Source organism: Leishmania panamensis, assembly GCF_000755165.1.
Source record: "Leishmania panamensis strain MHOM/PA/94/PSC-1 chromosome 28 sequence".
NCBI classification, from domain to species: Eukaryota; Euglenozoa; class Kinetoplastea; order Trypanosomatida; family Trypanosomatidae; genus Leishmania; species Leishmania panamensis.
Window position 1 is genome coordinate 239,701 of NC_025874.1, and position 25,964 is coordinate 265,664.

General features: G+C 55.7%; 10 protein-coding genes across 10 annotated transcripts; all 10 read right to left on the reverse strand.

The window, feature by feature from the left end:
• Positions 1–333: 333 nt before the first annotated feature.
• Positions 334–1,356, reverse strand: LPMP_280670 (hypothetical protein; the record flags this gene model as incomplete). The annotated part of the gene is made up of 1 exon (XM_010702106.1): positions 334–1,356. The coding sequence occupies one exon, from the start codon at positions 1,354–1,356 to the stop codon at positions 334–336; it is 1,023 nt and encodes a 340-aa protein (XP_010700408.1).
• Positions 1,357–3,235: 1,879 nt separating this feature from the next.
• On the reverse strand, positions 3,236–4,318 carry LPMP_280680 (hypothetical protein; the record flags this gene model as incomplete). Its single annotated transcript, XM_010702107.1, has 1 exon — positions 3,236–4,318. The coding sequence occupies one exon, from the start codon at positions 4,316–4,318 to the stop codon at positions 3,236–3,238; it is 1,083 nt and encodes a 360-aa protein (XP_010700409.1).
• A 1,498-nt stretch (positions 4,319–5,816) lies between these two features.
• LPMP_280690 (hypothetical protein) lies at positions 5,817–6,518 on the reverse strand (the record flags this gene model as incomplete). Its single annotated transcript, XM_010702108.1, has 1 exon — positions 5,817–6,518. The coding sequence occupies one exon, from the start codon at positions 6,516–6,518 to the stop codon at positions 5,817–5,819; it is 702 nt and encodes a 233-aa protein (XP_010700410.1).
• A 2,417-nt stretch (positions 6,519–8,935) lies between these two features.
• LPMP_280700 (serine/threonine protein phosphatase catalytic subunit, putative) lies at positions 8,936–9,841 on the reverse strand (the record flags this gene model as incomplete). Its single annotated transcript, XM_010702109.1, has 1 exon — positions 8,936–9,841. The coding sequence occupies one exon, from the start codon at positions 9,839–9,841 to the stop codon at positions 8,936–8,938; it is 906 nt and encodes a 301-aa protein (XP_010700411.1).
• Positions 9,842–12,087: 2,246 nt separating this feature from the next.
• On the reverse strand, positions 12,088–13,506 carry LPMP_280710 (hypothetical protein; the record flags this gene model as incomplete). The annotated part of the gene is made up of 1 exon (XM_010702110.1): positions 12,088–13,506. The coding sequence occupies one exon, from the start codon at positions 13,504–13,506 to the stop codon at positions 12,088–12,090; it is 1,419 nt and encodes a 472-aa protein (XP_010700412.1).
• Positions 13,507–14,826: 1,320 nt separating this feature from the next.
• LPMP_280720 (hypothetical protein) lies at positions 14,827–15,573 on the reverse strand (the record flags this gene model as incomplete). Its single annotated transcript, XM_010702111.1, has 1 exon — positions 14,827–15,573. The coding sequence occupies one exon, from the start codon at positions 15,571–15,573 to the stop codon at positions 14,827–14,829; it is 747 nt and encodes a 248-aa protein (XP_010700413.1).
• A 1,139-nt stretch (positions 15,574–16,712) lies between these two features.
• LPMP_280730 (hypothetical protein) lies at positions 16,713–18,461 on the reverse strand (the record flags this gene model as incomplete). The annotated part of the gene is made up of 1 exon (XM_010702112.1): positions 16,713–18,461. The coding sequence occupies one exon, from the start codon at positions 18,459–18,461 to the stop codon at positions 16,713–16,715; it is 1,749 nt and encodes a 582-aa protein (XP_010700414.1).
• Positions 18,462–19,914: 1,453 nt separating this feature from the next.
• Positions 19,915–21,570, reverse strand: LPMP_280740 (hypothetical protein; the record flags this gene model as incomplete). The annotated part of the gene is made up of 1 exon (XM_010702113.1): positions 19,915–21,570. One exon carries the CDS (start codon positions 21,568–21,570, stop codon positions 19,915–19,917), a length of 1,656 nt encoding a protein of 551 aa, XP_010700415.1.
• A 1,093-nt stretch (positions 21,571–22,663) lies between these two features.
• On the reverse strand, positions 22,664–22,891 carry LPMP_280750 (hypothetical protein; the record flags this gene model as incomplete). Its single annotated transcript, XM_010702114.1, has 1 exon — positions 22,664–22,891. The coding sequence occupies one exon, from the start codon at positions 22,889–22,891 to the stop codon at positions 22,664–22,666; it is 228 nt and encodes a 75-aa protein (XP_010700416.1).
• A 1,672-nt stretch (positions 22,892–24,563) lies between these two features.
• LPMP_280760 (hypothetical protein) lies at positions 24,564–25,736 on the reverse strand (the record flags this gene model as incomplete). Its single annotated transcript, XM_010702115.1, has 1 exon — positions 24,564–25,736. One exon carries the CDS (start codon positions 25,734–25,736, stop codon positions 24,564–24,566), a length of 1,173 nt encoding a protein of 390 aa, XP_010700417.1.
• Between the last annotated feature and the right edge of the window lie 228 nt (positions 25,737–25,964).

The following is a 25,964-nucleotide window of genomic DNA, read 5'->3' on the forward strand; positions in this document are numbered from 1 at the left end:
GATGCGCAGCGATGACGATAAACTCTGTAAGGCAACGTTGACTAGAGGGACTTCCCGCACATAAAAGACACACACACAGAGAGAGACACACATACGCATGCATATATGGAAAACATAGCCAGAGAACACACGCATACGTACGCGTGTACCCATGCGGGTGGAGTCTTCCAGATTGGGCAGGGAGCTAAGTCGGGCTCGATGTCCAGCCACTCTGCAGAGCCGTAACGCCTGTCGGTCCTCACCCCAATCGCTCACAGCAGCGACAGCGCCACGACCACACAAGGGCAACTGCATATGATCATGCTCACCGAGCACAGCGGGGGCGGGGGCGTCTCAGCTCTTGCGGAAAACGATCGCCGTCTGGTGCACGTTCATCCAAACGTCCACGCGCCGCTTCGCAAAGATGAAGTACTTGTGCATGTGCACCCAGCAATGACCGCGGTAAGATCCCCCGACGTAGTCGAAGGTGACAATCGCCGAGAAGGTGAGCACGAATGCAACAACGCTCCAGAACCATGCGTAGGCGTCCGACAAGCGACTCGCGGTAAGACGGTAGACAATGCGGTACGCGCCATACGCAGGTATGCACACAAGGCACAGGAACATAACGTAGAAAAAAACTACAAAATCGCACGAGAACAGGATGAGGGCGACATTGTGCTTGCACCGAGAGAAGCGGGTTGCCTCATACCAGTCGGCGAGGTAGAGACGGTGTGATTTTACGGCGCGCAGCTTGGGGTGCATCTCGATAAGGGTTGTCAGCGCCTGGACAGAGAGCTCATTGCGCCAGCTGCGTGGCGAGTCATCGAGGCTGTATGTCTCCAGCACATCGGCATTCTTGCACGCCATCATGATGCGATGCACAGCGACGGCGTCGCTCCAACCCTCCAAGGTCACCTCGCGCAAGTGATGACAGCGGCTGAGAGAGCTGAGGAGCTGCTGCGCCATCGCCTCGCAATGGCGCGAGAAATACACGTATTCGACACCAGGATTCCAGCGGAAGAGTGGCTCTATGAGGCGGGCATCGAGCGCGTCGAAGTGCTCTCCACTACATGAGTGAGGAACGATGATGCTCTTACATCCACGCTCCGTTCCGAAGGCCCATACACCGCGCTGCCGACTCCGCAGCGACGGCAGAAAGTACGCTGTGTTCACGATGCACGTGGGTTGGTCGGGGAAGCCAAACAGGGACGGGTTGAGGGCGGCGTAGCCGAGCGTTTTTTGAATGTCATTGATCCCCCAACGGTGCAGCGGCATCGTGCGGAAAAAGCCGCGGTACAAGGGGAGGTACTCCGTGCGCCGTCCGCGCTCCGTGAAGGGGTTGTAGAACCGGGGCCTCCATCGGCGCGGCTCCATCCTTCTCGCACAAAGCGGGTGCGACTAAGGAGAGAATGTCGGAGCAGCTGAGGTGTTGGCTACACGTGCTTCTCCCTAAACTGAGGTGACGCACAAAGCGGGAAGAGCTTACAGGAGAGGCAAAAAGGAAGCTGTGAGATGGGCTGTCGCACTTGAGTGAGAGTGGGTGACTGTACGCATCCATGCGTCTGCCAGAAGCTCTGTGGTGTGTGTGTGTGGGGGGGGGGGGGGGGAGGGGGAGGAAAACAACAACAGCCAAAAGACGCAGCTTATGCAAGGACTCTCTTTCCTTGCACCTTACAGAATGTCTGTGGTACGTGTGCGTATGCCAGCCAGCGCGGTAAATACGTCTGACACAGCCATACACGCCACTTTGCATGCAAAGTGGGATTAGGAGATTCGAAATGAAAAGAGCGTCGAATAAGTGCGGTGCGGCACCCAGAGATTCCCCTCTCTGCGCGTCTTTGGTCGTCGTCGTTCAAAGACGCGCTGTGGACCACTACTCCACGCGTGGTTGGGTGGGAACTAAGTCAAGGAAATCTGAGTAGCGAAACAAACAATGTGTGAGGGAGGGGGCGTGGTTGTGTAGTAGGCAAAACGATATAGAATGCCCACACCATTGCACGGAGAGAGAGAGGAACGGAAGATCTTGATAGGGAAGAGGGCAACGTAAGAGGCTACAAAACTGCAAGAGACCAGCCTTGCGAGACGCGCGCTCTTGCTGGGTCTGCCTTCCTGCGTACGTGTCAGCATGGAGACTAATGGCGCTGAGATGATGATCTGCTCTTTTCGTTGGGGGTCATTTTTTTCTCTTGGTTGCAGTGCGGTGATCACCTCCCGTGGCTACCAGCAGCAAAATAGAGGAAGAAGGAGGGAACCTGCAGCAAGACGCTTTGCGTCATCGATCGAGCACATTTGTTTTGTGCTGCCTCGGGTGAGTGGTAGGTAGAATAGCAGAAGGGGTGAAAAGGGGGAAGAGAAACGGCTGCGAGAGAGTGGGAAAGGCGGTGTGGTTTCCACTCGTGGAGATGCACATGCTCGTGTGTGTTGATCTGCACGACTTCAGCTCTGGCAGAAGCTAAACGTACACACACACACACAACCGCGCGCACGCACCTCTGATTCCGAAGAAAACAAGAAAAGCTGAAGGAGAGAAAATAACCGAAAATGCGCTCCAGCAAAGCGTCCAGCTCTTTATCTCGCTCTCTGTGTTGTGTGGTTTAGAGAAGCCGAAAGGATGGGAAAAGAGGTGGTGTGTGGTTGTTTGGTGGGTTCGCTACAGTTGTGGAAAAAAAAAACGTGAAGGAGAGCGCGCGTTCTGAAGTACGCGTAAGTGTATGGGTATCAGAGGCTTCTCCGAGATAGACAGAAAGAAGAGCAAAGGGGGAAGGAAGGGAGGGTGCACCCGAGCACACGTACAACGCGAAGTGTGCCTCGGGGTAGAAGGAGATAGGGAGGAGAGGAGCACATCGCGGTGATGGTTCGTACATGTGAACCCCTCAGGCCCAGCAGAGTACTAGGCCCACAAGAGACGATAGGGCAATGAAGACAAAACAGCACGACGTAGACGGGGCCCACTGGGCGAAGGTGTGCCTAAAAAAAAAGGGCAGAGCGACGTCACCAGGGAAGACTGCCTCTCGTTAGGGTAAACGCAAGAAGAGTTACAAATCCGCGCAAGAGCGACACGAGAAGACACGTCCGTGCGCTCAAAAAAAGGCGGGTGAGCAATGCGACGGTATACGGGTGGGGAGAGAGCAACACACACGCGCACACGAGATATAGCAAAGTGCTCTACACAACTAGATGCGTACAAACCTTCCATATCGTGTGTTTTACGTCTCCCGTCATACGCACACGGGGTTGTCGACTCACGCGAGACTTAGTCCAGCACAGGCCACGATGGAAAGTAGTCCACGTAGTACTCGTCTACCTTTCGAAAGTGCACGAGTCGCACGTCAAGCGGTACGCTGAGCGCGGCTACGCGGTACACCGCCGACGCAATACCAGACGCAATCCACTCCGCGTCGTTCCTAAAGACACCACCGCCCACCTTGGTGAGAAAGATTGGCGGCAGTGAGAAAGCCGGTGTCGTGGGCGAAGACGCGTCAGCGAAGGTGGCCTGCCGCTCCAATTCACGAAGGGTGTGTTGCACGCCGGCCAGGAGTGTGGCCTCGTAGGTGCCGCGCAAGATGATGCGGGAGAGAGCGGCTATGTTGTTCCACTCCAAGAGTGTGCAGTGAACTTGAGATGGCAGACTCAAGGCGCTGTTGTACGTTTGAGTCACATTATGGGCTTTCACCGCGGCAGCCACATCTGCACCCAACCTGCACGCGACTTCCCCCCCCGCTTGATCGCCGAGTTGGCACGGCGCACGAACGCGAGGGACAAGCTGACCATGCAGAGACAGTGTCACGGTGGCGTCTTCAACCAGCCCGATGCGGAGGCGTGATACCAACTCTTCCTCCACATCCGCAATCGAGATCCCTTCGGCAGCCGCGATGCGCTGTAATCGAGCGCTCAGCGTGGAGATTGGCGGCTTCTTAAAAAAATACCCGTTGCGGATCGTGAAGAAGTGCTCTCGTGGCAGCGCCGGCACGCTGCAAGCAGTCGAATCGGTGGACCCTGCCGCAGTAGCGGCATTGTCACTGCTACGCGCACGGGTAAGGTACTCGACGAGGTCGTTCAGCATGTTCACCTGGTGATCCGCTTGCTGTCCCCGGGTAGCCTCATCGGCATTTTCTGTGACCAACGCGGCACCGGTGAACCCAAAAAAATCTGGATGCAGTAGGTAGTTACGATAGACGGTACCGCCCATGCACGCCATCGCACACGCCGGCCCCTGGGTCCGATCGTGCGCGTAGTGACGCACTCCGTGCTCCGGTGTCACCTCCGAGGACGAGAACTCGAGCAGGTTAAACTGACTGGAGACCTGGAAGAGACCATTCGCAATGCGGCTGTGCATCTGGCCCGCGTCGCCTGTGAGGTGCGCGCACCTCACAGGCCAAGGTGCTGTTGATGCCATGCAAGAGCCACTGCGAGCAGCTGCCACCTTGACGAGAAGCCCTGGGTACTTCTGGTCAAACTTACGCACGTGCGCTGCCGTTTCTGCGCGTAGCTCGGCAACGCTTGGGGTGGAATGCCAGCCGCTGCTGACGGGGCGGTCGTCTGCCACGTAGGGGTGGTGAAACAAGGCTCGCTCCTTGAGAACACGACTGTAGCCACTCGATGTGTTGGTGCGTACCACTTCAAACCTGCACTTCTGAAAGAGAGAATGTCGCGTCGCGGCGTAGTCACCCTCCGAGAAGCCAAATAGGGACTCGAAGAAGCGCTCGCTGGCGGGCATTTCCGTCACGAACGGTTCGCAGGTGGGAACTCGATCACGTTCTCTACTAGCAAAACTCATGCCGCGAGTGATATTGGGGCTTCTTGCTGATCTTCTGTGCAGTGTACGCGTGACGGATCAAGGAGGTTAGAGGCAGAGAGAAACGACGCCTCAGTGGGAAGAGAGGAAAAAAGCAAGAGTGCTGCCAAGAGGGAAAGCAAGACGCGTGAGCTCCAGCCAAGCATATGATTCGCAGGACAGGTGTGCGCGAATGCGCCAGTACGGCCCCGCTGCTTACTGTTCACTGAGGGCTGCTAAAGACGTGCAAAGAATGCGTGTTCCCATCGTCACATTGCCTTTCCCTCCACGCTCCCTTCATACACTGTCACTCCAGGGCTCGGCATCGCAGGACGGCAAGCTGAGCGGAAAGGGGGAGAGAAAAACAGCGGCAGCCCACCTCGACAGCAGCGAGGAAGCAGAAGGAGGGGGGGGGGGCAAAAGAGAAGACAACAGAGGACGAGATGCATCAAAGAAGGGGGACACACAGATGAATGAGGTATGCATGAGATGATGTGCATCTCTCGGTGTGTGTGTGTACCCCTCTTGGTCGCTGTTCCTCTTTCGTTGGGGCGTGGCGCTGCAGCTGCTCCGACTCGCGCACGGGTGGAGGTGAGTGACGCATGCATCTCATTAGTGGTGCGGGAAATGTGTGAAAGAATGATAAGGTAGGAGGTGCGCAACAAAACGTGTCAAGCCACACCCAACAAGACACAGCCCTTGCGCAATACTGGGCGGCAGACCCCTCCCGGAGCTGCTGTCCTTTTCGCGTATGGCCACCCCACCCCCTCCCTCAAGACTCTTGCACATTTTACTGCCGGCCCTGCGTGGCGTTGGTAACTTTTCTGCCATTGGTGTTCCACTTTCGACGTCACGCTACTCCGAGCATATCACTCTCATTCCACAACCTCTTCGTGGAGAGCGGAGGGGAGTACGTACGAAAAGAAGAAAGGGGATAAATGCCGGCTGCGCTTAGCGTCGACACACTCACACCCACCCACCCACCCACACACACACACACACACACACACACACACACACACGAGAGAGAGAGATGCTGCGTCTCTTCTTCCACCTGAGCCTACTCGATAGCGTCCACAGAGGCAGAGCCAAGCATCTGCACCGCGGTTGTCGCATCCACCGGCACCAGAGGGCGAGGTACCTTGCTTGCCGCTGGTGCAATCTTCTTTGCAGGTGCTATGGGTGCCCGCGGCACCTTGCGCTCTGGCGCCGCCTTCGCCTCCTCTCTTGGCTCCTCGTCTCGCTCGTCGTTCTCTTCCTCGTCCCCCTCCTTGGTTGGGAGGTCGAGGCTCACGGAAGCCTGGATGGGCGGGACATACGTGTCGAGCGTCTCATCTCGGCTCATGAGCAGCGCCTCCATCTCGTTGTATTGCTTCTCGTAGATGAGCTGCAGTGCGGTCTTGCCCATGATGTTCTGCTCAGCCGGCCTCCACCCGTGTGCTAGCAGCGCCTCCGCCGCAGCGACACGGTTGTTCAGCGCAGCAAAGTGTAAAGCCGTGTTGCCCTCGTCATTCGGGACATTCGGTTGGGGGTCAAACTGGAAGAGCATCTCCAAGATGGCCATGTGGCCATTCGCGGCGGCCATGTGCACTGCTGTGCGGCCCTGCTCATCCCGCGCGTCGACCTCGCTTGGGTTCTTCTCCAGGTACGCCTTGAGCAGATCCAGGTCGCCAGTCTCGTTGTACCGCGCGCTGTCGAGGAACGCATCCACGTCCGTGAGCGGCTCACGAAACTCTGAGTCTGGCTCATAGTAGGGCTCCATCGCTGTGTGCGTCCCTCTCGGTCCTTTCTCGGTTACTCTGGCACCAGTCGGACTGTGTTTCTCCGACGGTTGTTTAGAGAGGGCGAAAGAGACGGAATAGAGCAATAAAGGGATGGATTAGATGCGCATAGTACACCCCACAGGCATACTTCTCGGGAAACGAGTGATTGCACTGCGCCGCGTGTATGCCTGGATGCCCGTGCGTGGTCAACAGCAAGCGCTGATGATCGTTCATTACGCAGTACGACACAAAGGTGCAGCCTACACGATGAGAACATGAAGAGAGGGGCGCTCATCAGAAGGAGGCGACGCTGGAAGACTGAGTCAGCACAGTTTGAGCGTAGAAGCACCTTAGTGCCCCTATTTCTTATGAGACTCTCTTACCACTCGAACAGAAAAGAATCTCCGCCAGAACCATGTTTGCCACATATACTCCTCCTACGCAATGAGAGCGTTGCCGGGTTGACTCAGCCTGGTACCTCCCCCTCCTAGGGCACAATGTCGCGATCAAGAAACACCGTTAGGGTGCGTGGTCATGATTCGCTTTTGCTCGTCTTGTTTACTGAGCTTTGCTCATTAATGAGGAAAGTGTAGAAACACTCACACACACACACACACACACACACACGAGGACCATGCGCAGAAGGCAAGTAAAAAAAAAAAAGAGGAGTGGGGGAAGGAAAGAGGGGGGGTCGTACATTTGGGTGACATCCGCCTTGTGGACACAGAAGAGAAGACAAGGCAAGACAAAACAAAAGAGAGAAAAAAAAAGAGGAAGAACACATCCAGCCTCGCCAACATAAACCCACACGCATACTTAACAACTCACAGAGACGACAAAAAAAAAACGACACAGTCATCCTCATCATAGTCAACATCAGTATCATCATGATGATCGAGCATACGCTCCTCAACCATCACACAGCGCATACAAATACAAAAAGGACGAAAGAAGGGGAAATACAACCGCGAACGAGTACACAAGGTGAATCATATTCCCCCCCCCTGCATACGCAGACGTGATCATCAAAGCGCCATTCGAGATGTCATCCCTTCTACCTCCTACCTCCCACCCCACCCCATCCATAAATGCAGAGTAGCACGGACACATTAGACAAGGAACAGAGAAGAAAGTAAAATGGGCGCAATAGAGGTCGAAGCCAACTCACCTCTACCTCTCTCGTATGAGCTGCCTTCTCCATCTCTCTTGGACACGCGCATTTGATGGGCGTTCTTGTATGCAATACTATTCCACCCATCTCCACCTCCCCCTCCTCCCCGCTTCCCTATGTGTTTTCCGCGCCCTGTGTGCTTCCTCTTCTGCTGCTTTGCTTCGCTTTAACAGCAGAAGAGGAAGAAAAGGAAAGAGAAAGAAGCACACCAGAGATGCGCGGCTCGACAACGCTCACGTGTGGAAAAAGATCGAGTTAGCAAAGTGATCAGAGCAACCGAATGGGGGGAAGGGGGTGGGGAGGGCTGAACGAGGGATCTACCAGGGGGAAGAAGGGACAAAAAAAAGAGCTCGTTGCGTCCGATACAATGCCTTGCGTGGATGAATGTAAGTGCATACGTGGGCACGCGCGCTGGATTTGCTTTGTTCATATCATGGAGGACACACACACACGCACACGCACACGCAGTCCCACGCGCGCGGCTAGGCAGGAGAAAAAAAAGGAGCAGCTCCATCTCAGAACTATTTTGACAAAGAGAATCCCACAGTAGCGTATATGATGGGGAGGAGAGACATGGGGAGAGAGGAGAGATCTATTCTGGATGCAGAGTGTCATGAAGGTGAGCAGCAATACGAGTGGGGGGAGGAGGAGGGGGGCGCCATAGTGGAGAAGAGGAGGAGGATACGGTTCTCCCCCCTTTGAGCGACATACATCCGCATTGGTATCATTCGATACGGTAAGTACTACCTGACACAATCATAGAGAGAGAGAGACTGACGCGCGCACGTATAGTCCCTCGCGCCGTCTATAACAACAAACGAGCCTGATACAACATCGAAAAAAGCGCAACAACGCAACGAACGAACGACGCATGGGCACAAATGTGCAATTATGACGAAAGGGCAGTGGCACTTCAGAGGAAGGAGAGAGAGGAAAAACAGGCGGAGGAGAAGAAAAAGCAAACGACAACGGCAACAAGAGCAGCAACAGCGAGAGGGAAAGTATAAAACGCGCAGAGGGAGAGAAGAGGGACTGAAAATAAAGAGACGCACCGACGTGTACCTCTGATGTCTAAAAAGGCAAAGTCAGGGCACCAGCCAATGAAACTGAAGAAGACATCAGCATTCTAGCATCGCTTCTTCGGGGTGTGTGGGTGTGTGCTTCTGCCGCAAGGTACACGCTCCCTCGCACCAACAACGGCGCACCTCCTCTCCCTCTCCCCACTCCCCTCTTTCGCCTACTTCGCTACGAGTAGAACTTCGGCTTCTTCACAGACGGCTTGAGGATCTGAAAAGAACACATAAGCTCGTTGTCGACAGTCATCACGGCGCCACTGTTATCGAACTCATTACAGTAGTTAGGGGCAGAGAAGATTGTGATAAGCTTGCGCTTCGCGAAAAACTGGTACCCATCCTCCACGACCTGATGAGCGCGGCAAATCAGCTCAAATTGGTGCTTGTTTAAGAACTTCTCTACAATATCCTGGCCGAAGGTGAAGGACACACCGCGGTCGTTCTCACCCCACCCAGAGAGACCTTCCTCTGGGTCTGACCACAGCAGGTCGCAGATCAGGCCAGTGTCTGCCACATCGCACGGACGAGTGATCTTCTTGATCTGGTCCATCGTCTGCAGCTCCGGTGAAAGGCCACCGTGGCAGCAGAAGATCTTGTCATCAATAATGCACGCCACGGGAAGACAGTTAAACGTGTCTGTAAAGGCCTTCCAGAGGCGGATATTGTAGCGGCGCTTGCACTCGTCGAAGAAGCCGTAGATGCGGTTGATGCTGGCACACTCGTGGTTGCCTCGCAAGATGAAAAAGTTTTCGGGAAACTTCACCTTGAAGGCAAAGACCAAGCAAATCGTTTCGAGACCTTGCTTTCCGCGGTCCACATAATCGCCGAGGAAGAGGTAGTTCGCTGTCGGCGGGAAGCCGCCATTCTCGAAGAGACGGATGAGGTCGTAGTACTGACCATGAATGTCACCGCATATCTTAATGGGCGCCTCCAGCTCTAGCAGAGGCGGCTGCGAGAGAACAATCTCGCGTGTGCGCAGCGTCAACTGCTTCACATCATTCTCGGCTAACTGTACCTGTTTACCGGGCTTCGCACCACGCACCTCGAGCAGCTGTTCGATAATGGAGTCGACGCTCATTTCTGATGCACTCTGTTGCTCTTTTCCTTCTGCGGTTACTGCACCTTGACTTCCTACACGCGCGTTGCGGTCCTAACTCCGTGTCCCTCTCCTTGACAGCGTACAGAGGAGCTGCTGTCCAGAAAATTGATGTTGGTGCGGAGAAGAGAAGGAAAAGAAAGCGGGGGGTCGACGTCACGCAGACGGTCTTCACTAACAGAGCAAAAACACCAGCGCACACTACTCGGTACCCTTCTGGTGAATCAATGATGATGGTGAAGGGGGGAGGAAGAAGAAATGAAGGGTCGTATATAGTGATCGTACTGCTGTTAGACAAGTTAGAGCGGAGCAGCTTTAGAATCAACAAAGGAGCGGATCAAGTAGACAAAAAAGGGGAAAGTGAAGCGCATGCAATTGCTGGGTTGCTTCACTGAGGCAACGCTACTTACTTTGCATATAACGCAAGCGGGGGCCTTCGTCCAGCGTGCTCGTATGCGTTCTTCCGCCGCAGGACGACACCCGATTTCAGCAGACGCACACACACAAAGATGAAAAGGCAAAGCGAAAAATCTCTTTTGGTATTCGCTGGGCACGAAGAAGTACAACACAACAACACACCCGCCACCTCAAGAGCAAAAACGAAAACACTAACGAGATGAGGAACTTTTCCACCGACGACGGCACCGACACAACGCGCACGTCAACACTGCACAGAATGGTGCGCCACCCTTGACGTTTAGTTGTCTTTGGGCTTGCTTTAGGGGGTCGATGGTCACCCAGCAGAGAAGAACGGAGGGGGGCAGGGGGAAAAATGAGGGAAACAAGAGAAGGAAGAAGAAAGAGAGAGAGAACGGCCCAAAATCCACAACACGACAGAACACACACCGGAGAGAGCGGACAGAAAAAAAAGAAAAACACACAAACACGAAAGGGGCAAAGAAAGACGCCACAGAAAGGGGGAAAAGTCTGAGAGGAGAGGTTGGTAAGCGACAGAGGAAAGCGAAAGAAAACAGAAGAGGGAGAGAAACATAAACTCAAAGACAACGGCAATCACAAATGCGCGCACGCGCAACACACACGAACACTTTAGAGGCACTTCCGGCGGAAGAGGTGTATAAGTCGAAGAGAGGTTTGTGTGTATGGATGTATACGTGCTCAGGCTTCTTCTGAGGGTCGATGCGTGACCCGCGCAAGAGGAGAGAGAAAAAGAGTCGAGAAAGAGAAGGACTGGGTAGCACAGCGTAGGCGAGTGGCGGGTTGATAGTTGTTTGTTTGCTTGTGTAGGTGTGTGGGTGGGGGGGGTTCTAGAAGGTATAGCAGCGGAAGCTCTTTGAGGGACGCGAGGAGGGCGGGTTCAGTAAGAGAGCGATAGTGAGAGATGGAAGAACAATACCGCAGCAATCATCATAGACTCGTTCTACACCAGATATGCCACAAGGAGAGTTGCAGGTATGTGCGTGCGTGAGACCAATATGTTGAGTTGAGGCGAGAGTCGACAGAGAAGACGTGGAGGACGGGAAGGTGAAGGTGGTAGAGAGGAAACAAGTTCCACAGTGCGAGTAGTGCAAAGACGCAGAGGGAGGGAGAGAGAGCTACCAGCTGCCAACATCACGGCGATCCTACACACCAGGTGGCAGACAAGAGAGAGGCCCACTTTTCTGCTCAATGTTGCCTCGGCAAGCAGTAGTTTGGCTTGCCTGGAGCAGACGAAGCTTAAAAAAAAAAAATGCAAGCGAAAGACACGACTAATACTCCGCTTTTTCCTTCCATTATGTCTTTTGCACAGAGAGAAACGAAGCAAAGGCTGCGAGAGCCGATACACGAGAGGCTCACGTAAGCACGACACTCTATTGTGTGTGGCATTATGGAGAATACACGTGTATGTGTACGTCTTCGAGCACGTGTGTATGTGTGCGAAGGGTCTGTGGGGGAGGGACTGGGGTATGTGTGCATGCATGCGTATATCTGGTACTCAAGGAAGTTAGAGCGAAAACGAAGGTGGAAGCCGCAACGAGGAACCCTCATGCAAAAAAAGGAGGTGGAGAGGGGTACCTGAAAGGAAGAGGCAGAGGGCACCCACAACAGCAAGCCTGACTCGAGAAAAGAGGAAGGAACGTAAAGAACGACAGACCACACATCCCTGCACGCTCTCTCAGAATGCTGTCTCGTGTTCTCCGTCTTTGGACGCGCATATCCTCTCCTTTCCAGTGCTACTTACTTCCCCTTTTCCTAAAACTCACACCCAACACGCACATCCTTATCACTACCTACTCTTCATCCTCCGTCCCAACAGCATCGGCACTAACAGAAGACGCCTTGAGAATTGACACGGCAGAGGCGCCCTGCATACTCACTGCAAACTGCAGCGGGGGTACAGGTGCGGGCCAGTGGGCGCGACACACTTCACGGTCGCCTTTGAAAAATGTTACGATGGCACCCACAGTCGCGTCTGGGTCCTCGGGGTCGAGGATGACAGGGGCAAAGGGCAGCAACGGAGACGCAGGAGCCACTCCGGGTGCTGACGCGGGGGCAGCCGAGGGGCCGCTGGTGGGTGTCGTCGCCGTGCCTCCTCCAGAGCCGCTCAGGGCTTGCGGGGGCAGTAAAGCGGTTGGGTTCGCGGAGGTCGTCATGGGAGAGCTGCTACCCTGTTGCACAGGACGATTGGTGGCCACGTCCATGCCTGAGGATCCAGGTTGGAAAGCTGGGGACGTGGTTGGCGGCTCGGCGCCGCTGCTGGGATTGGCCATTGCCACACTCGCGTCAATCACCAATGGCAAAGGGCGACTCGGCACTACGCTGCTGCCGCTGCTGCTGAGCGCTGTGGCGCTCGCGACGCTGGTCGGCAACAGTTCCGACGAGAGAGCCAGCGCGGGCTGCAGCGGTGGCGGCAGCTGCTCTATGGTCTTGGCAGCGGACGGTGGCTCAAGCGGCACGCCAGGCTGGGCGAACTCCACGCGGACAGTGATCTCATCCTGGCTCTTGTACAGTACGCCCTGCTCATAGAGCGCATCCGCTGACCAGTAGCGCACCAACTCCCCCGTGTTGCAGTAGCACACGGTATTTTTCTGACGGCGAATCTGCATGTCATGCTGGATCTCTTTAAAGGCAACGACACCGATGGAAACAAGCTCGCACTTGTCAACGCGAAAGACGATGGTGTGGACAAGGCCGGTAGAAAGCGGCTCTGTGCCACACAAGTCAAGTATGTCCGACGTTGAGAACTCCACGCCATCGTCGCGAATTCCCGGGCCGGGGGTAAAGCGCCACATCGATGGTGGGTCGAGACCAATCTCGCGCTTCAGCGACTCCAACTGATACAGCTCTGCATCTTCGGCCACGATGACGAGGTCGTCGGCCTTGTTCGGCAGCCCGTAGCCGCGCAGGTAGTTGAGAATGTGCACAAAGTTCTCTGGGTCGCGGTCAAGGAACGGGTGACCCTGCAAATCACGCGGGAACTCCTGGAAGTTGTCCTCCGCCCACTGCGCCAGTAACGATGGGGAAGAACACAGCGTAGAGTGCAACGTAGTTATCTTCGTGCCACCAACGTTGAGAACAACAACACGGTCCAGCGGCGTTGCGGCGGCGTCTTTGGCCTCCAAAGCGCACCGAGCCGTGTCGCGCGTGGCCGCCTCATCCACCGGCACACCAGAATCCTCGCGCGGTCGCTTACCGTTGGTGACTGGCATCGCCTACACTGATAGGAGAATTCGAGAACGACAATGGGGGGGATATAGAGCTTTGAGTTCTTGCGGCAGAACTCAAAGCCCCTCAGGGAGTCTGAACAGTGGTTAATGGGATAAGGGGAGACTAAAGAAAAGCGCAACCGGCGCAGGAAGATGAGCGGGTGTTAGGAGAGCCGTGGTACCCCACCACTGTGCGCGATTACGTAGGGAACGTCGGAGTGACACGAAAAAAGGGAAGCAAAAAAGAAAGGAAAATCACGATGGAGGCGCACGCGGCAGCGCTATAGCGTCGGAGAAGGCGATGGTGCGTGAGCAAAAGGGGGAAGGCGGGGGTGGAAGGTGCGCCAGACCCGGTCAGTGGTGGAGAGCGACAGAAAGAGAAACGCACACCAAAGAGAGTGAGAGTTCGTGGCGCGGATAATGCCACAGCCAATTGAGAAGTGGCGGCCTTCAGTGGGAGCGACACGTTGGGAAAGAGGGGTGGTGGGGTTCAAAGCAGCCGGCCGTATGGAAGCCTCTTCGATGCAGATCCTCTGCATGCAAGGGAAGGGAGGTGGGCAGTGATGAAGGCAGTACGTGCAAAATGACACAGGAGGTGGTGATAGTGGCATGAGGTGCGGGGGTGGGGGGAAGCCCGGTATCATACACATGCATGCAGAGAGAGGGTTGGAGGAGAGAGGCAAGCGAAACAAAAAGAGGGTGACAGCGAGAACGTTAGACAAACTTCGATTGGGTGCATAGCACAGAAGGCGAGAGAAAACTGCTGGCAGGTTCGACAACGTCGGCACGTGAGTGTGTCTTGGGGGAGGCGCAAAGTGGGGAGATGGAGGAGGCGCTTCAAAAGAAAGCGACGATCACTTTGACGGCAAAGACTACGCACATTTGCACGGGGGGGTTGGGGGAATCCTTGCGGTGCCTACATCAACTTCGCATGGATACGGTGGCAGAAAAGTTGGACACCTGAATTCGCCTTTTTGTGTGTATCTGCAGTGTTCTTCTTGCAGCAGCACCAGCAGCAGCGATGACCTCAACAACTACAGGAGGCTCAAATGGGGCGCACACGCATTATTGCACCGATGAAAGAAAAAGAAGCTCAAACGTCAACACAGAGGCAGTGAAAGAGAGAGAAAAAGAGGGGATGAATCAGCCGACATGTGAGTGTGCACCATCGGTTTCCAGGGAGGGGGGGGGCCGTGGTAGGTGAAGGGAGAAGCACGAAGCGGAGACAGCGATTGGGTAAGTCGATAAAGACTTCTGCAGAGCGATCTCTGCCTCTCTCGCCGTCCTTACACCCATGCGCCCCATCCCGCTCCTATACAGACCTCACATCTCATCCACCAGCTCCAAGCACTCTGCATCGTCTTCGTCATCCACATCAAGTGCTGCGGGTGCAGCGGTATTTTCGGTGCATATTCTCTTTTCCGCCGGGGCACTATCGCGACGTTCTCCAACAAGGGCGGGATGGGCCAGAGAGACGGCGGCTGCAGAGGCGTGCGGCTCAGTGCAGCTTCCCCCAGCACTCTCTGAGCCGCTGAACATGCCCGTGTTGTCGTATCCTCTTTGGACACCGGTGAGAAGGTCCAACTGCCACGTGTCTGAGCAAGCAAAGCCATCGTTATGAGGCATGGCGCCACGAGGAAAGAAGGTGCGCGGCGGAGTGGACTGCGTCCCTCCCGCCGTGGCGCTCGAAGCCGTAGCAGCAGCGGTGCTCGTTGCCTTATCAGGCAGCAAGAGACCAGCGAGGTTCTGCAAACACGCGATCAACATCGGCGGCACCTTGGAGGAGACGACTAGGACCGTGATGTCCGTAAAGAAAAGGAGTGCGTCGGTGGTCAAGACATCGGGATAGCGGTTCGTGATGTCTCCATGCAAGGCACAGTAACACGAGCCACTGCCGTCACGCAGGAGCACCGTGGAATCGGCGGCGCTCTCCGTCACTAGGCGCGTCATGAGCCCACCGCAGCACGCCACTTTCGCCGACCGAGAATACTTGCTGCTGATCTCGGAGAGGTGCGTAAGTCCGACGCCCTTTTCCCTTGCAAGTGACTCGAGCACATTGTGTGGATTCATGGATGCGCCGCAGCAGAATCAATAGACCCCGAGTGTAGAACAGAGAGAGGAGAAGAGAAACGGGGTGATGGTGCTAGCGACGCAGGGGTGGCGGCTCAAACAGGCGATCCTACAATCCCGTGAAGAGAACAGTGAGAGAATCACGCGCGGGTAAATGACGCTTTGCATGACAGGAAGCCCAGGTGGTTCGGATAGAAAAGAGTAGATTAGACTTAGAGGAAAAAGGAGGCCGGGCAAGGATTATCCGAGATGAAAGCCCCAGTAGGCAGCATCCATGCGAAAGAAAGTGACGCTGCGAAGCCGTATGTCGCAGGTGTCGCGTTGCGACGAGAAGTGAGTCCGCGGAAGTGGCGCACACCACAGCAAGCGTGTATCACGCAGCACGTGGGGTTCCAGCGTGCATATGGCCACCACTTGAACCTACTTACGAACCAAGATAATGGCATCACATACATTCCCCCTCCCCTCATGGAAAGGGCAGCAGTGGTGCGTGAGAGGTGTAAGCGCCTGTCTTGGGCGCCGGCGTCTATCGTATGGCACTTGACTTTATTCTGCCCAGTCCGAAACAATAAATACGAAAATTGGGTAGCTAAAACCCCAAAACGCAACGGAGACGATGGGGAAAAGGCGAGCCGAAAAACGCTAGCAAACATGTATGTATGCAAGGATGAGAGAGGAAGTTGCACATCGCATTCTGCATTTCACCCTCCGCGTGTCGACACAACCCTGGCAATCACTGCCACTATGGCAAATCACTTGTGCAGTGATTGTAAACAAAGGGAACGGCTTAAGCGTGACATAGTGCGTCAAACAGAAGAAGGGGTGGAGAGAAGCGATCGGGAGCAGTCCGCGGGAGAGCTGAGGGGATCAAGTGGGTGACAACACAGGGAAAAAGAACAAAGCAGGAGGGCTACCTACATTATCCACGCATTTATCCGTCCCGTCGCTGCTCCCCTCTCCCTCCACCGCCGTTGCGATCCCTCTTGCCAGGCGTCGCACTGCCTCGAAAACACCCGATTCTCCGCATCGGCTGTGCAATGAGGAGGTGAGTGTAGCGCATCAATCCCCGACACTTGTGCGTAGTGAACTCATACGCTCTTTGCCTTTTCCAGTGAGACGCTCTATCATTACCACCACTTTTACATGTGAACGTACAGCACCGCTGCCAGCAGGGCCACGCGCAGCACCTGGCGCATGCCCGTACGGGCTGCCGCGTTTGCCGAGAGTTGATGGTCGAGGTAGCGGTGCAGCAAAAGTGTGAAGCCGAGCGAAGATGCCCTGCCTCGATGATTGTACAGCCCCCACGCAAATAGCCCAGCTGCGATTGCCAGAAGAAGTCGCGTGTAGTGCATCGCGGCGTACATAATGCCCCCTTCACTGCTTTGAGCATCGAACTGTGCCGCTGCAAGCAGTTGCTTGAACTCCAATGTTGTCACTGGGGCCGGATTCTGGTATCGGTGCCGTAACGCGAGCTCTAACTCCAAGATTGTGTCTTCATCACGGCGCTCCTGCTCTGAGCGTGCGAAGGACTCGACAATCGACTTAGCGAACCACACCACGCTGCCCACCACGAACCAGTGCATAGCTTGCACAAGAAATGACTCCGACCCTGCCGCCTCTGGCGCTGTCGAAAACGCGTCGCCGTCTTTGGCGCGCTTGGCGATGCTCTCACGTGCCCGCACAACTGCGTAGAGGGCCTTCTTCACCGCTGCCTCGACGTGAAAGAAGGCAGGCAGCAGTGCCGCAGCATTGCCGCCGACGCTTTGCATGATGCGCTCAATCACATCGCCGGAAAAGAGAATAATGAAAAAGATCGCCTGTAAGTTGACCTTGATCACTGCCTTGCCAATCAAAGTGGCAGAGAAGAAGGTGGAGAAGGGCATCAGAAACTGCCCGCACGCCATGCCACAGAGGTCATACGCCATATTAGGCCACGCAGCCAGCAGCAGGATGGCCCAGAAGCCGTAACGGCGCACCTTCTGCAGCGTCCAGTTCGTCGCGAGGGACATTATGCCATACGGAGCGGCAGACTCCTGCAGATCGTCCTCGTGGCGACCCTGCAACGCAGCAGCGTAGCTCAGCACGTACGGCGGCACCTCACCCATAGCGGTGCCGGCACCCCACAGCATGCACGCTGGCACCACCTTGACCAGGTACTGTGCCAGCGACATCCGGCTCGCAGCGAGCTCTGGCTCACTCTCCGGGGTAATGCACACGAATAGACGTTCGCGCGGGCCGTAGAAGAAGTTGGTGGGGTACGTCCAGAAGTTCGCATTCCCGCAGCGCTGCACCGCCGCACACGTGCGGTAAATGTGAGGAAAGAGGAAAAGGAGTCCAGAGTGCATGCCGGTGCCGAGGCCGATCGACGACAACACGCCAAGCACCACCCAGTAGAGTGCATCGGCCAGCCAGTACTCTACCTCGCGCCACCAGCCGTTCGCAACGCCGGCGCAGTACCGCTGCGCGTCGGTGGTGGGGGACTGCCACCATTCACTGAACTGATCTATGCTTATGGACTCGCGGTTACCGACGATCTGAGCAGCAATGGCGGCAGTGCCTCCACCTCCACGCCGCTTCAGAACTGTGGTGTAATACGAGTTCACCTCGGTCGCAGTCACCTGGCCGTCCCGGTTCAAATCAAACGCCGAGAACACCGCGGCGGCAGGGGAAGGCACCATATAGTACGATATCAGGAACAAGATCACCATCAGCGGCAAAAAGGCGGTATTAAAGAACCGCTTACTTAGAGCCGCCTCTGTGTAGTGTACCACACCTCGGATACTGTAGGAAAGAAACAGTAAGATGGTGCGAATAGGCCGGTGGACGAGTCCGATGCTCCGCCGCTCTCTTGCAAGGATCACTTGGGCTCGCTCCAGCTCACTCGTCATTGTAGTCATTGTTCGTCTCTCACGCGGGTCTGTCTGTCTGGGTCCGTGGGTGTGTGTGTGTGTACGCGCGTGGAGAAGAGCGGAGTGCCGGTGTCCTCGCTTCACGACAGCGATCGTCGTTGTCGTGGTTTTGGACGTGTGTGTGTGTGGGTGGGTGGGTGTGTCTCCGTTTCGATGGCGCGACCCCTCGGTACGACGTGCCCCGATGCCTTTCTTCTCTGTGCAGCCTGACAGTGTGTGCCCCGCCTCCACCCCCGTCACGCACACCGACAAGTGCGCATGGAAGACACAAAAGACGAAAAAAAACAAATAAGAAAATGAGATGCCGCACATAAGTTGGTTTACCAGGTGACGGCGAGTGAGGATGCGAAGGGGTTCGCAACATGGGGACAGAAGGAAAGGGGAAATGGGTGGTGGAATGGCGAAGATGGACGAGTGGAGAGAATGGAGAACAGAGGGAGGCGGCGGGGCAGTCCACGCCGCACCATTGGGGCGCGCGGCGGTATATCCTTCATTTCCTTTCCGGCCGTCCGCATTATGAGTTGAGGAAGCGGGTGTAATCAGGAAGCCTGGCGCTGCAGTCGGAGCAGAAACACCAGTAGCTGTGTAGCCAAGGAGAACATGAGAGACGGGGCTGGGTCACTAGTGCAGACATGTAACCTCTCCCATATGAGTCGTGCTCCTCGTCTCCGCAGTGAATTCGGGAGAATGAGACGAAGCAAAGTACACATCCACATAGACGTGCGAACGTGGTTGCAATCGTTGTGCATCCCCGCTCTCCCTGTCTCCACCCCCCCCCTCATACACACTCAATACGATTCCACCCTGAGGTAGTCGGCTGCACTAGTAATCCACACCATGTGCACGCTCAACGGCCGTTGGAATGACCTCTTCATGTTTCTTTTCGCATCGTTATAGTCGGCACATTCAGTCAGCCATTCACCTACACGCACGCATGCGCCCATCACATCGCACACACCCACACAGGCATCCCTCACCTTTTAAAAGCAAAAGAGAACCGCACGGGGGCCCATGCAAGGCATAAAGTGCAGGAGAGAGAAGTACAGAGAGCACCTTTCACCTCACTACCCCTCCACCCCTATACCCACCCACCCACACACACACACACACACTCCTTTGTGCGGTGTGCGAGTGCGCACCAACGCGCGCGCCCACAACTGACATTCTCAACAAAAGAAGGAAGCTCAAAGACGCCCACGAGCGACTAAAGAAAACAGGGAAGGAAAGCGGCATCAAATGCCTTAGAACTTAGGCCGAATGTTAATCGCGAAGTCAAACAGCGGGCTGAAGAAAACAAGCACAGAGAAATGGAGAGACGGGTGAATGAAACCCGCGCCGGGCCCTCTAGGGCGCACCGCACGTAGTGGGCGTGGGCAGGCATATCGGCAAAGCAGAACCGCAGCCACCGTTGCAACACATAGAACGAAGCGCATTACAACTTGGTACTGCGCACCACGCCTGGCCGCATGTTCCGCACGCCGACGAACTCACCCTCAGGCTTCGGTTGGAAGCTGCGCGACTGGGACTTCTGCACCTGCATACCACGCTCGTACTTGCGGCGCTGGGCGACGCGTGGGTTCTTCCGGTCCTTCGGGCGGGCCCTGGTGAGGCCACGGTGCGACTCGATCTTCTTGCCAACCTTGCGACGCTCCACCTCCTCCTGCGCAGGACGGCGTTCCGAGGCTGCCACGACTGAGGCAGCCTTGCGAGACAACTCGGCGGCCTGACGGGCACGCTCCGCCTCCCACACCGCCTCGTAGTTCTCATCGTCACCGTCATCGCCATCGTCTGCACCTCCGAGGTCCATGTCATCCTCATCTCTGTCAACGTCGCCCATCTCATCAAAAACGTTCTCCTCATCGCCGCCGTCGGAGTCGATTGCAGCCGCCTTTGATTGCCGGCTCGATGTGCGCTGGCGGCTCAGCACGTCCCCAGTCTTCTTCTGGCGGCGGCGCAGAACTTCCATGAGAGAGAGACCCTCCTCATCGTCCTCGCCGGCACCGCCCGTAATGCGAGAAAAGAATTGGTCCTCGTCCTCCTGGTAGCTCATGGGGTCTATCGCGGAGCTGGCGGTGTTGCTTTTGTTGAGCGCAGACGCCTTCTTGGTGCGCAAACGTGTCATGGTAGCCTCCTCTTCCCGTTCCAGCTCCTCAGCCTCCTTCATGTAACGCAGCTGCTGCCGGCGCTCGCGGGCCTCTGTGTTCAGCATGAAGCGGGGGGACGCAAAAGCACCGCCTTCGCCGGACTGCAGGGGACGAAGCTCGCTTAGGTGTGCAGCTGCTGTAGACCTGCCGCTGAGGAGGCGGTTCAGCGAGTACTGCAGCTTCTCCTCCAGCGGCCACATCTTTTCAAGATACACACGGATCTCTACAAGGTGGTCAATCACGGGGTGGCCGGCTACCCTGCGGCCTTCAGACTTGAGGAGGAGGTAGAAGGTTACGTGCATGCAGTAGCTAAGCATGAGCTGAACCTTAGTTTCTAAGAAAGAGACAAGATTTTTATCGGAGGCGGATACCTTACGCTCGTAGAGGAGCTTGTGAAGCGGCTGGGCGAGCGTCTTGACCTCGGCCATGTACGTCTTGAGGTCCGCCAGCAGCTTCAGCAGCTCCGGTGACTCCTTCTTGAGCATGACCAGCCGCTCTGCAGTGGTGAGGGCGGCAAAGTCGCGCTCCACGGCCTCGATCACCGGCACGGCATCAAGCGCGTCCAGTGCACCCCTTTTGGCCACAGCATCACGCCGCGAAGACATTTGTGCGACCGACACGCCGGCTATATCGAAGTCTTCCTCAGCTGTCTTCTTACGCAAACCCTTCTCCGTCACCACCGCTAACTCTTCCTCCTCCTGGAAGCCTCCGTGCTCGTCATCGTCATAGCCGTCGAGGCGGTGCGCGTCCGAGGGCAAGACGGCGAACATCTCCTCCTCTACACCGTCCCGGCGAGTGGCCTTGCGGCCGCGGCGGTTGTGTGCGACATCGTCGTCGTCCACGTACGCGCTAGCGTCTCCAACGTCGAGGTCTAGATCCTCGACGATGTTGTCGCTAGCCTCCTTGCGCAGCCGCTTCTTACCACTCCTCTCTCCCCTTGTCATGGGCAATAATGAAGGAATAAGCTACAACGAAAGAGAGAGGAATATGCGGCGAAAAGAGATGGGGGGCAATAAGCAGCACAACGACTGAGACAGACTAAAACAGCAGAGCACGATGATCTATCCTAACACCCCTTCTCTCAGAGTGTGCGCGACTCCTCTTATACAGGATTGCGTTGGTGAGCGTGCACGGGTATAAGAGTGGTGGTGTGGGAGCGAGGAAAGAGGTGAGAGTGGAACGAGGCAACCAAGTCAAGCCTCACGTGGCTAAGTGAGTGTGCAGGCATGTGTTTGGGTGAAAATAGAAGGAAAGCGAAGGACCGGGAATAATGTGGCGTGGAACAGAGAGAAGAAAAAGAAGCACGTACGTGCGAAGGAGGGGCATCGCTTTTGGCAACTGTGCATGCAGCATCCTGCACTATCCCTGTGTCTCTCTGTCACTCCCCCACGGCAACAAGTGCTGTGAAGAGAAGAGTCCCACACACAGGCAGAAGCCTCACGATTCAGAAGAGGTGAAACAGCGCCAACATGCTACAGAGTAACAGCAAGGCCACCGCCATTTGCCCGTCCATTTGCAGAGCACGAGCGAGAAGACAACGAAACAAACAGTGCAGCAGCAGCATCACGCACACAGGTATAGATGTATACAGATAGAGAAAGAGAGAGAGATAAGTGTAAAGCGCTGCTCCGCTGCACAAGCCTAAGAAAAATGCGATAGGCGCCCTTTCCTTCTGCTGCTTCGACAAGCCCACTTGCGTGCCTCTTGGGTGCATTGGTGCACCTCCTTCGCCTGCACTTGGGAAAGAGAAAGGGAGGGATACGGCAAAGAAGGCGGAAAGAGATCAACGAAACGGCAACGGAAAGCAATGCACTCGTGCGCCGCTGCAGACGACGGAATGCGCATGCATTCCCACATCACTGTGCTCACACTCTGTGACTCACTCGCAACAACAGCAATCGCCAGGCGCGGTAGCCCTGCCCCATGCACACCACAGGCATATACCCTAGCACCTCGGGATCCACGACAGGCACGTGGAATTCAATAAAATAAAAGTACAACACAGCCCGCCCAATATCACCGCATCAACCAGCGACTCTATCCCCAGAGCTCCGCTGCGTCTACAGCTGGCCCGTACACGCCACGACTTGACACTCCATGCTCCTTACACCAGCGTCCGCGCACTCGCTGCAGTTTCATGTACCAGCCCCAGAATTCGTGTATGCGCAGCTGCTCAACCAAGCGCCGGTCGTGATGCATCTTCTTCGCGTAGTCGATACGCTTCTCTTGAGCGTGCTCAAACACGACACGCGGCGTCATGGGCATCACCGGTAGGTGTCGTGATTCTCGTTGCGGCTTAGGATGATTGGCAAGAATCTTGTGCACATCGCTAAAGCCCTGATATGTGCCTGGAGCCGGTGAGGCAGGCACACGGCCTTGGTAGTCCATTCCGTGCTTAACTAGGTACTTATGACGGAAATCGGAGACCCAAAATGATGGACGAGCAAAATCCTCGTTAAGCACGGTACGCCAGAACATGCGGCCGTAGGGATTCGTGCGAGAGCTACTCCAGCGACGCTCATAGTTACGCGCACGTGGCGGCACCGGATAGGCCTGAAGCGCCTTGCGGCAGAGCAGTGATGTACGCTGCAACATAAATATTCTCTCTCTGCCTTCCTCTTTGGTTGTGCAGAAGCGCCGGCACCAAAAGAAAAGGGCGAAGCAGGAAAACAAAAACAGAGGAGAATCACAGCGATACCATTTGAGGCCATTTCCGTGGATACAAATTGAATGTAAGGTGCGTGGGTGTGGTAAAAGACACACACGCACACACATACGTACAGGCGTGAGGACCATCATACCGGGGACGCAATCGATAACCAACCAAGCCAACCCACCCCCGCCGCGTAGAAAGGGCAAGTTCCAGAAGAGAGGCAGACAAAAGAAAGGGAGGAAAAGGAGGGAACGAGGAACAAGTGAGGTGAGTTGTAATCATACAAGGATGAGAAACAGACAAGAGGAAGAACCGGCTAACCATACACGTAAGGAAGCCGCGACGCAACTGTGGTTGAGACGGAAAAAAACGAGCAGTGATAGCGATACGGTGCCGGGGTGTACGCGTGCAGCTCTCAAGGAGAGAGACTAGCCTTTGCCCAGGCACTCTGGTCGTTTACGGCGAAGAAGCAAACAACGGCCTTCTGGTGTATCTGATGCAGCTCTCCCAGATCACACACAGCGTTTATGGTTGGCGCTACCAATGAAACGCTAAGCGTTTGCTTTGGGGCTTCGCTCTAGGTCGTTTCAGAGCATACATTCCTCGTCCAAAGAAATCAAGGGGGGAAAGTGCTAGTATACATATGCGTGCATTTCAAGAGAGGAGCTCTCCGCAAGGATGAAGAGGAAAAGAAGGAGGGAGAGGATGCAGGCAGAATCGAAGAGCACCGCAAGACAGAGAAATCGGCAAGCCTGGCAACAAAAACGCTCTCTCTCTCTCTCAACCTTTTAATCCTCCCACCTCACCGGCTGACTCTCTTCCCTTTTCCCCTCTCGTCACGGCAGTGTGGGCGGAGACACAAAGACGTGACAACAACAACCCGAAAAAAGGTGAACACAAGCAAAGCGTACATCTCCAGCATCATCATCGCATGCACGCACACACACACACACACAAATACACGCACAAAGAAGGGGAGAGACGAAAAAGGCTCACTCAGATGCGCATAGAAACACGTGAGCGTGGGTGTCGTGCATCAGAGCAAACGGCAGAGAAGAAGTAAGGATAGAGACGAGAGGCAAAAAAAGAGAGTAGGAACCTAATAAAACGCTTGCGAGGTGCGTGCCAAGAGTTCTGTGACACACAGACGAAGATACCCAAAGCATGAAAGCCATCGTCTGAGCAACCAGACTCTGAAAAGCAAGAAGCTGTAGGTGTTGAGGTCGTTTCCCCCCGAAGTATTGCACTGGTCACCGCTCTGCTCGTCCTCGGCCATGCCTCCTCTCAGCAGCGGCGACTGCTGCCAATGACGCTATTCGGAGCCTGTAGTGGTTCGGTGTACATGGTGGTGTACTGCCCAGGTACCATTTCCGCTGGTGTGTAGGTCTCACCTGTGCGCACGTCCTCACGTGGGTGGTGGTACTCGGGATTGATGGTGTAGATGCCGTCGTGGATGTCGAAGACAGCCTTGGCGCCGTGCTTATGGCACACATCCGCCTCGGACGAGCGATCCGGGTACGCGGAGGAGTAGGTGGTTGCCCACTTCCCATCGTGGCGCCCCTTAAAGCGAGCGTCACGTTGCGTGAGAGTCATTTCGTGTGCTTGAGAGAGGGCGTAGTGTGTGTTGCGCAGCGGTACTGTGGCGTTGCGGCTGTTCATGTGGCTCGCCTCTGCAATGTCATACGCTGCATGTTCGCGGTGGGTCGTGCTCATCCACTCCTTTGCTGAGTAGGGCTCGTAGCCTTGCGGCAGGGCTTGCTTGCGACTGTCTTCTAGGGTGCTACGTAGCAGCATACAGTCAACGGTGCGGCCACGCTGAGGGGTCTGAAACGTGTGCTCACGGCGCCGAGGCCCCTCGCGCTCGACGTTGTTGTAGCGGCTCTTGTAGACGCCCACGCCATCCTCGCTCTCCTTCCAGTCCTTCTGCTGGTACGCGGACGAATCCATCTTTCCAAAATCACAGTAGTCGTCTGAGGTGAGGCGGAAAACATCCGGTGCAGCGCCGCCGGTGTATGGCGTCGCCTCCAGATTGTCCAGCTCTCTCTTGAGAGCGTCCTCTTTGGCCTGTCCTGCGCGGAGCGCGTCTAGCACACCGTTGTCGAAGGCGCGAGGGATAGCCTGATTGGTGGTTTGCAGCGTGAGGAACCGTGGCTTCCGAGAGCCGGCACTGCCCTGCCCTTGTGGGCCAAGGTCACCGCTGCCTTCTCGTAGCTTCTGCAGCTGCGACGCGTTGAGACCTCCCGTGTTGCTGTTACCGTCGTCTCGAATTAAGTGAAGCCCCACATTCGTGTAGTCTAGCGTGCGAGGGTAGCTTGTCTGGTCCTTCGGGAAGGGCACCAGCTTGCGGTTGATCTCTGCTTGAAAGGGATATGGCTGCTTGGACACAGCGTCATCTGGAGCACGAGGCGGTACCGCACCCGTGGCACCCCAGTACGCGCTGGCTGCAAACCCCTCCATGTCACGTGACCTCAAAAACTCTGCGAGAGCGTCCTCGTCAACCGGAACGCTGTCGATGCTGCGCTGCGAGTAGGCAAGCGCCCCATTGGCATTACAACCGAGGCGGGAATGCTGCATGGCAAAGTGGTGGTATTCTTTTTAATTCTACAACACGTGCGTCTACGTGCAAACAAGTGACTCGTGCTTTTTTTCTTGCTGCTCATTCCTTCTCGGGTATGAATGTGTTAC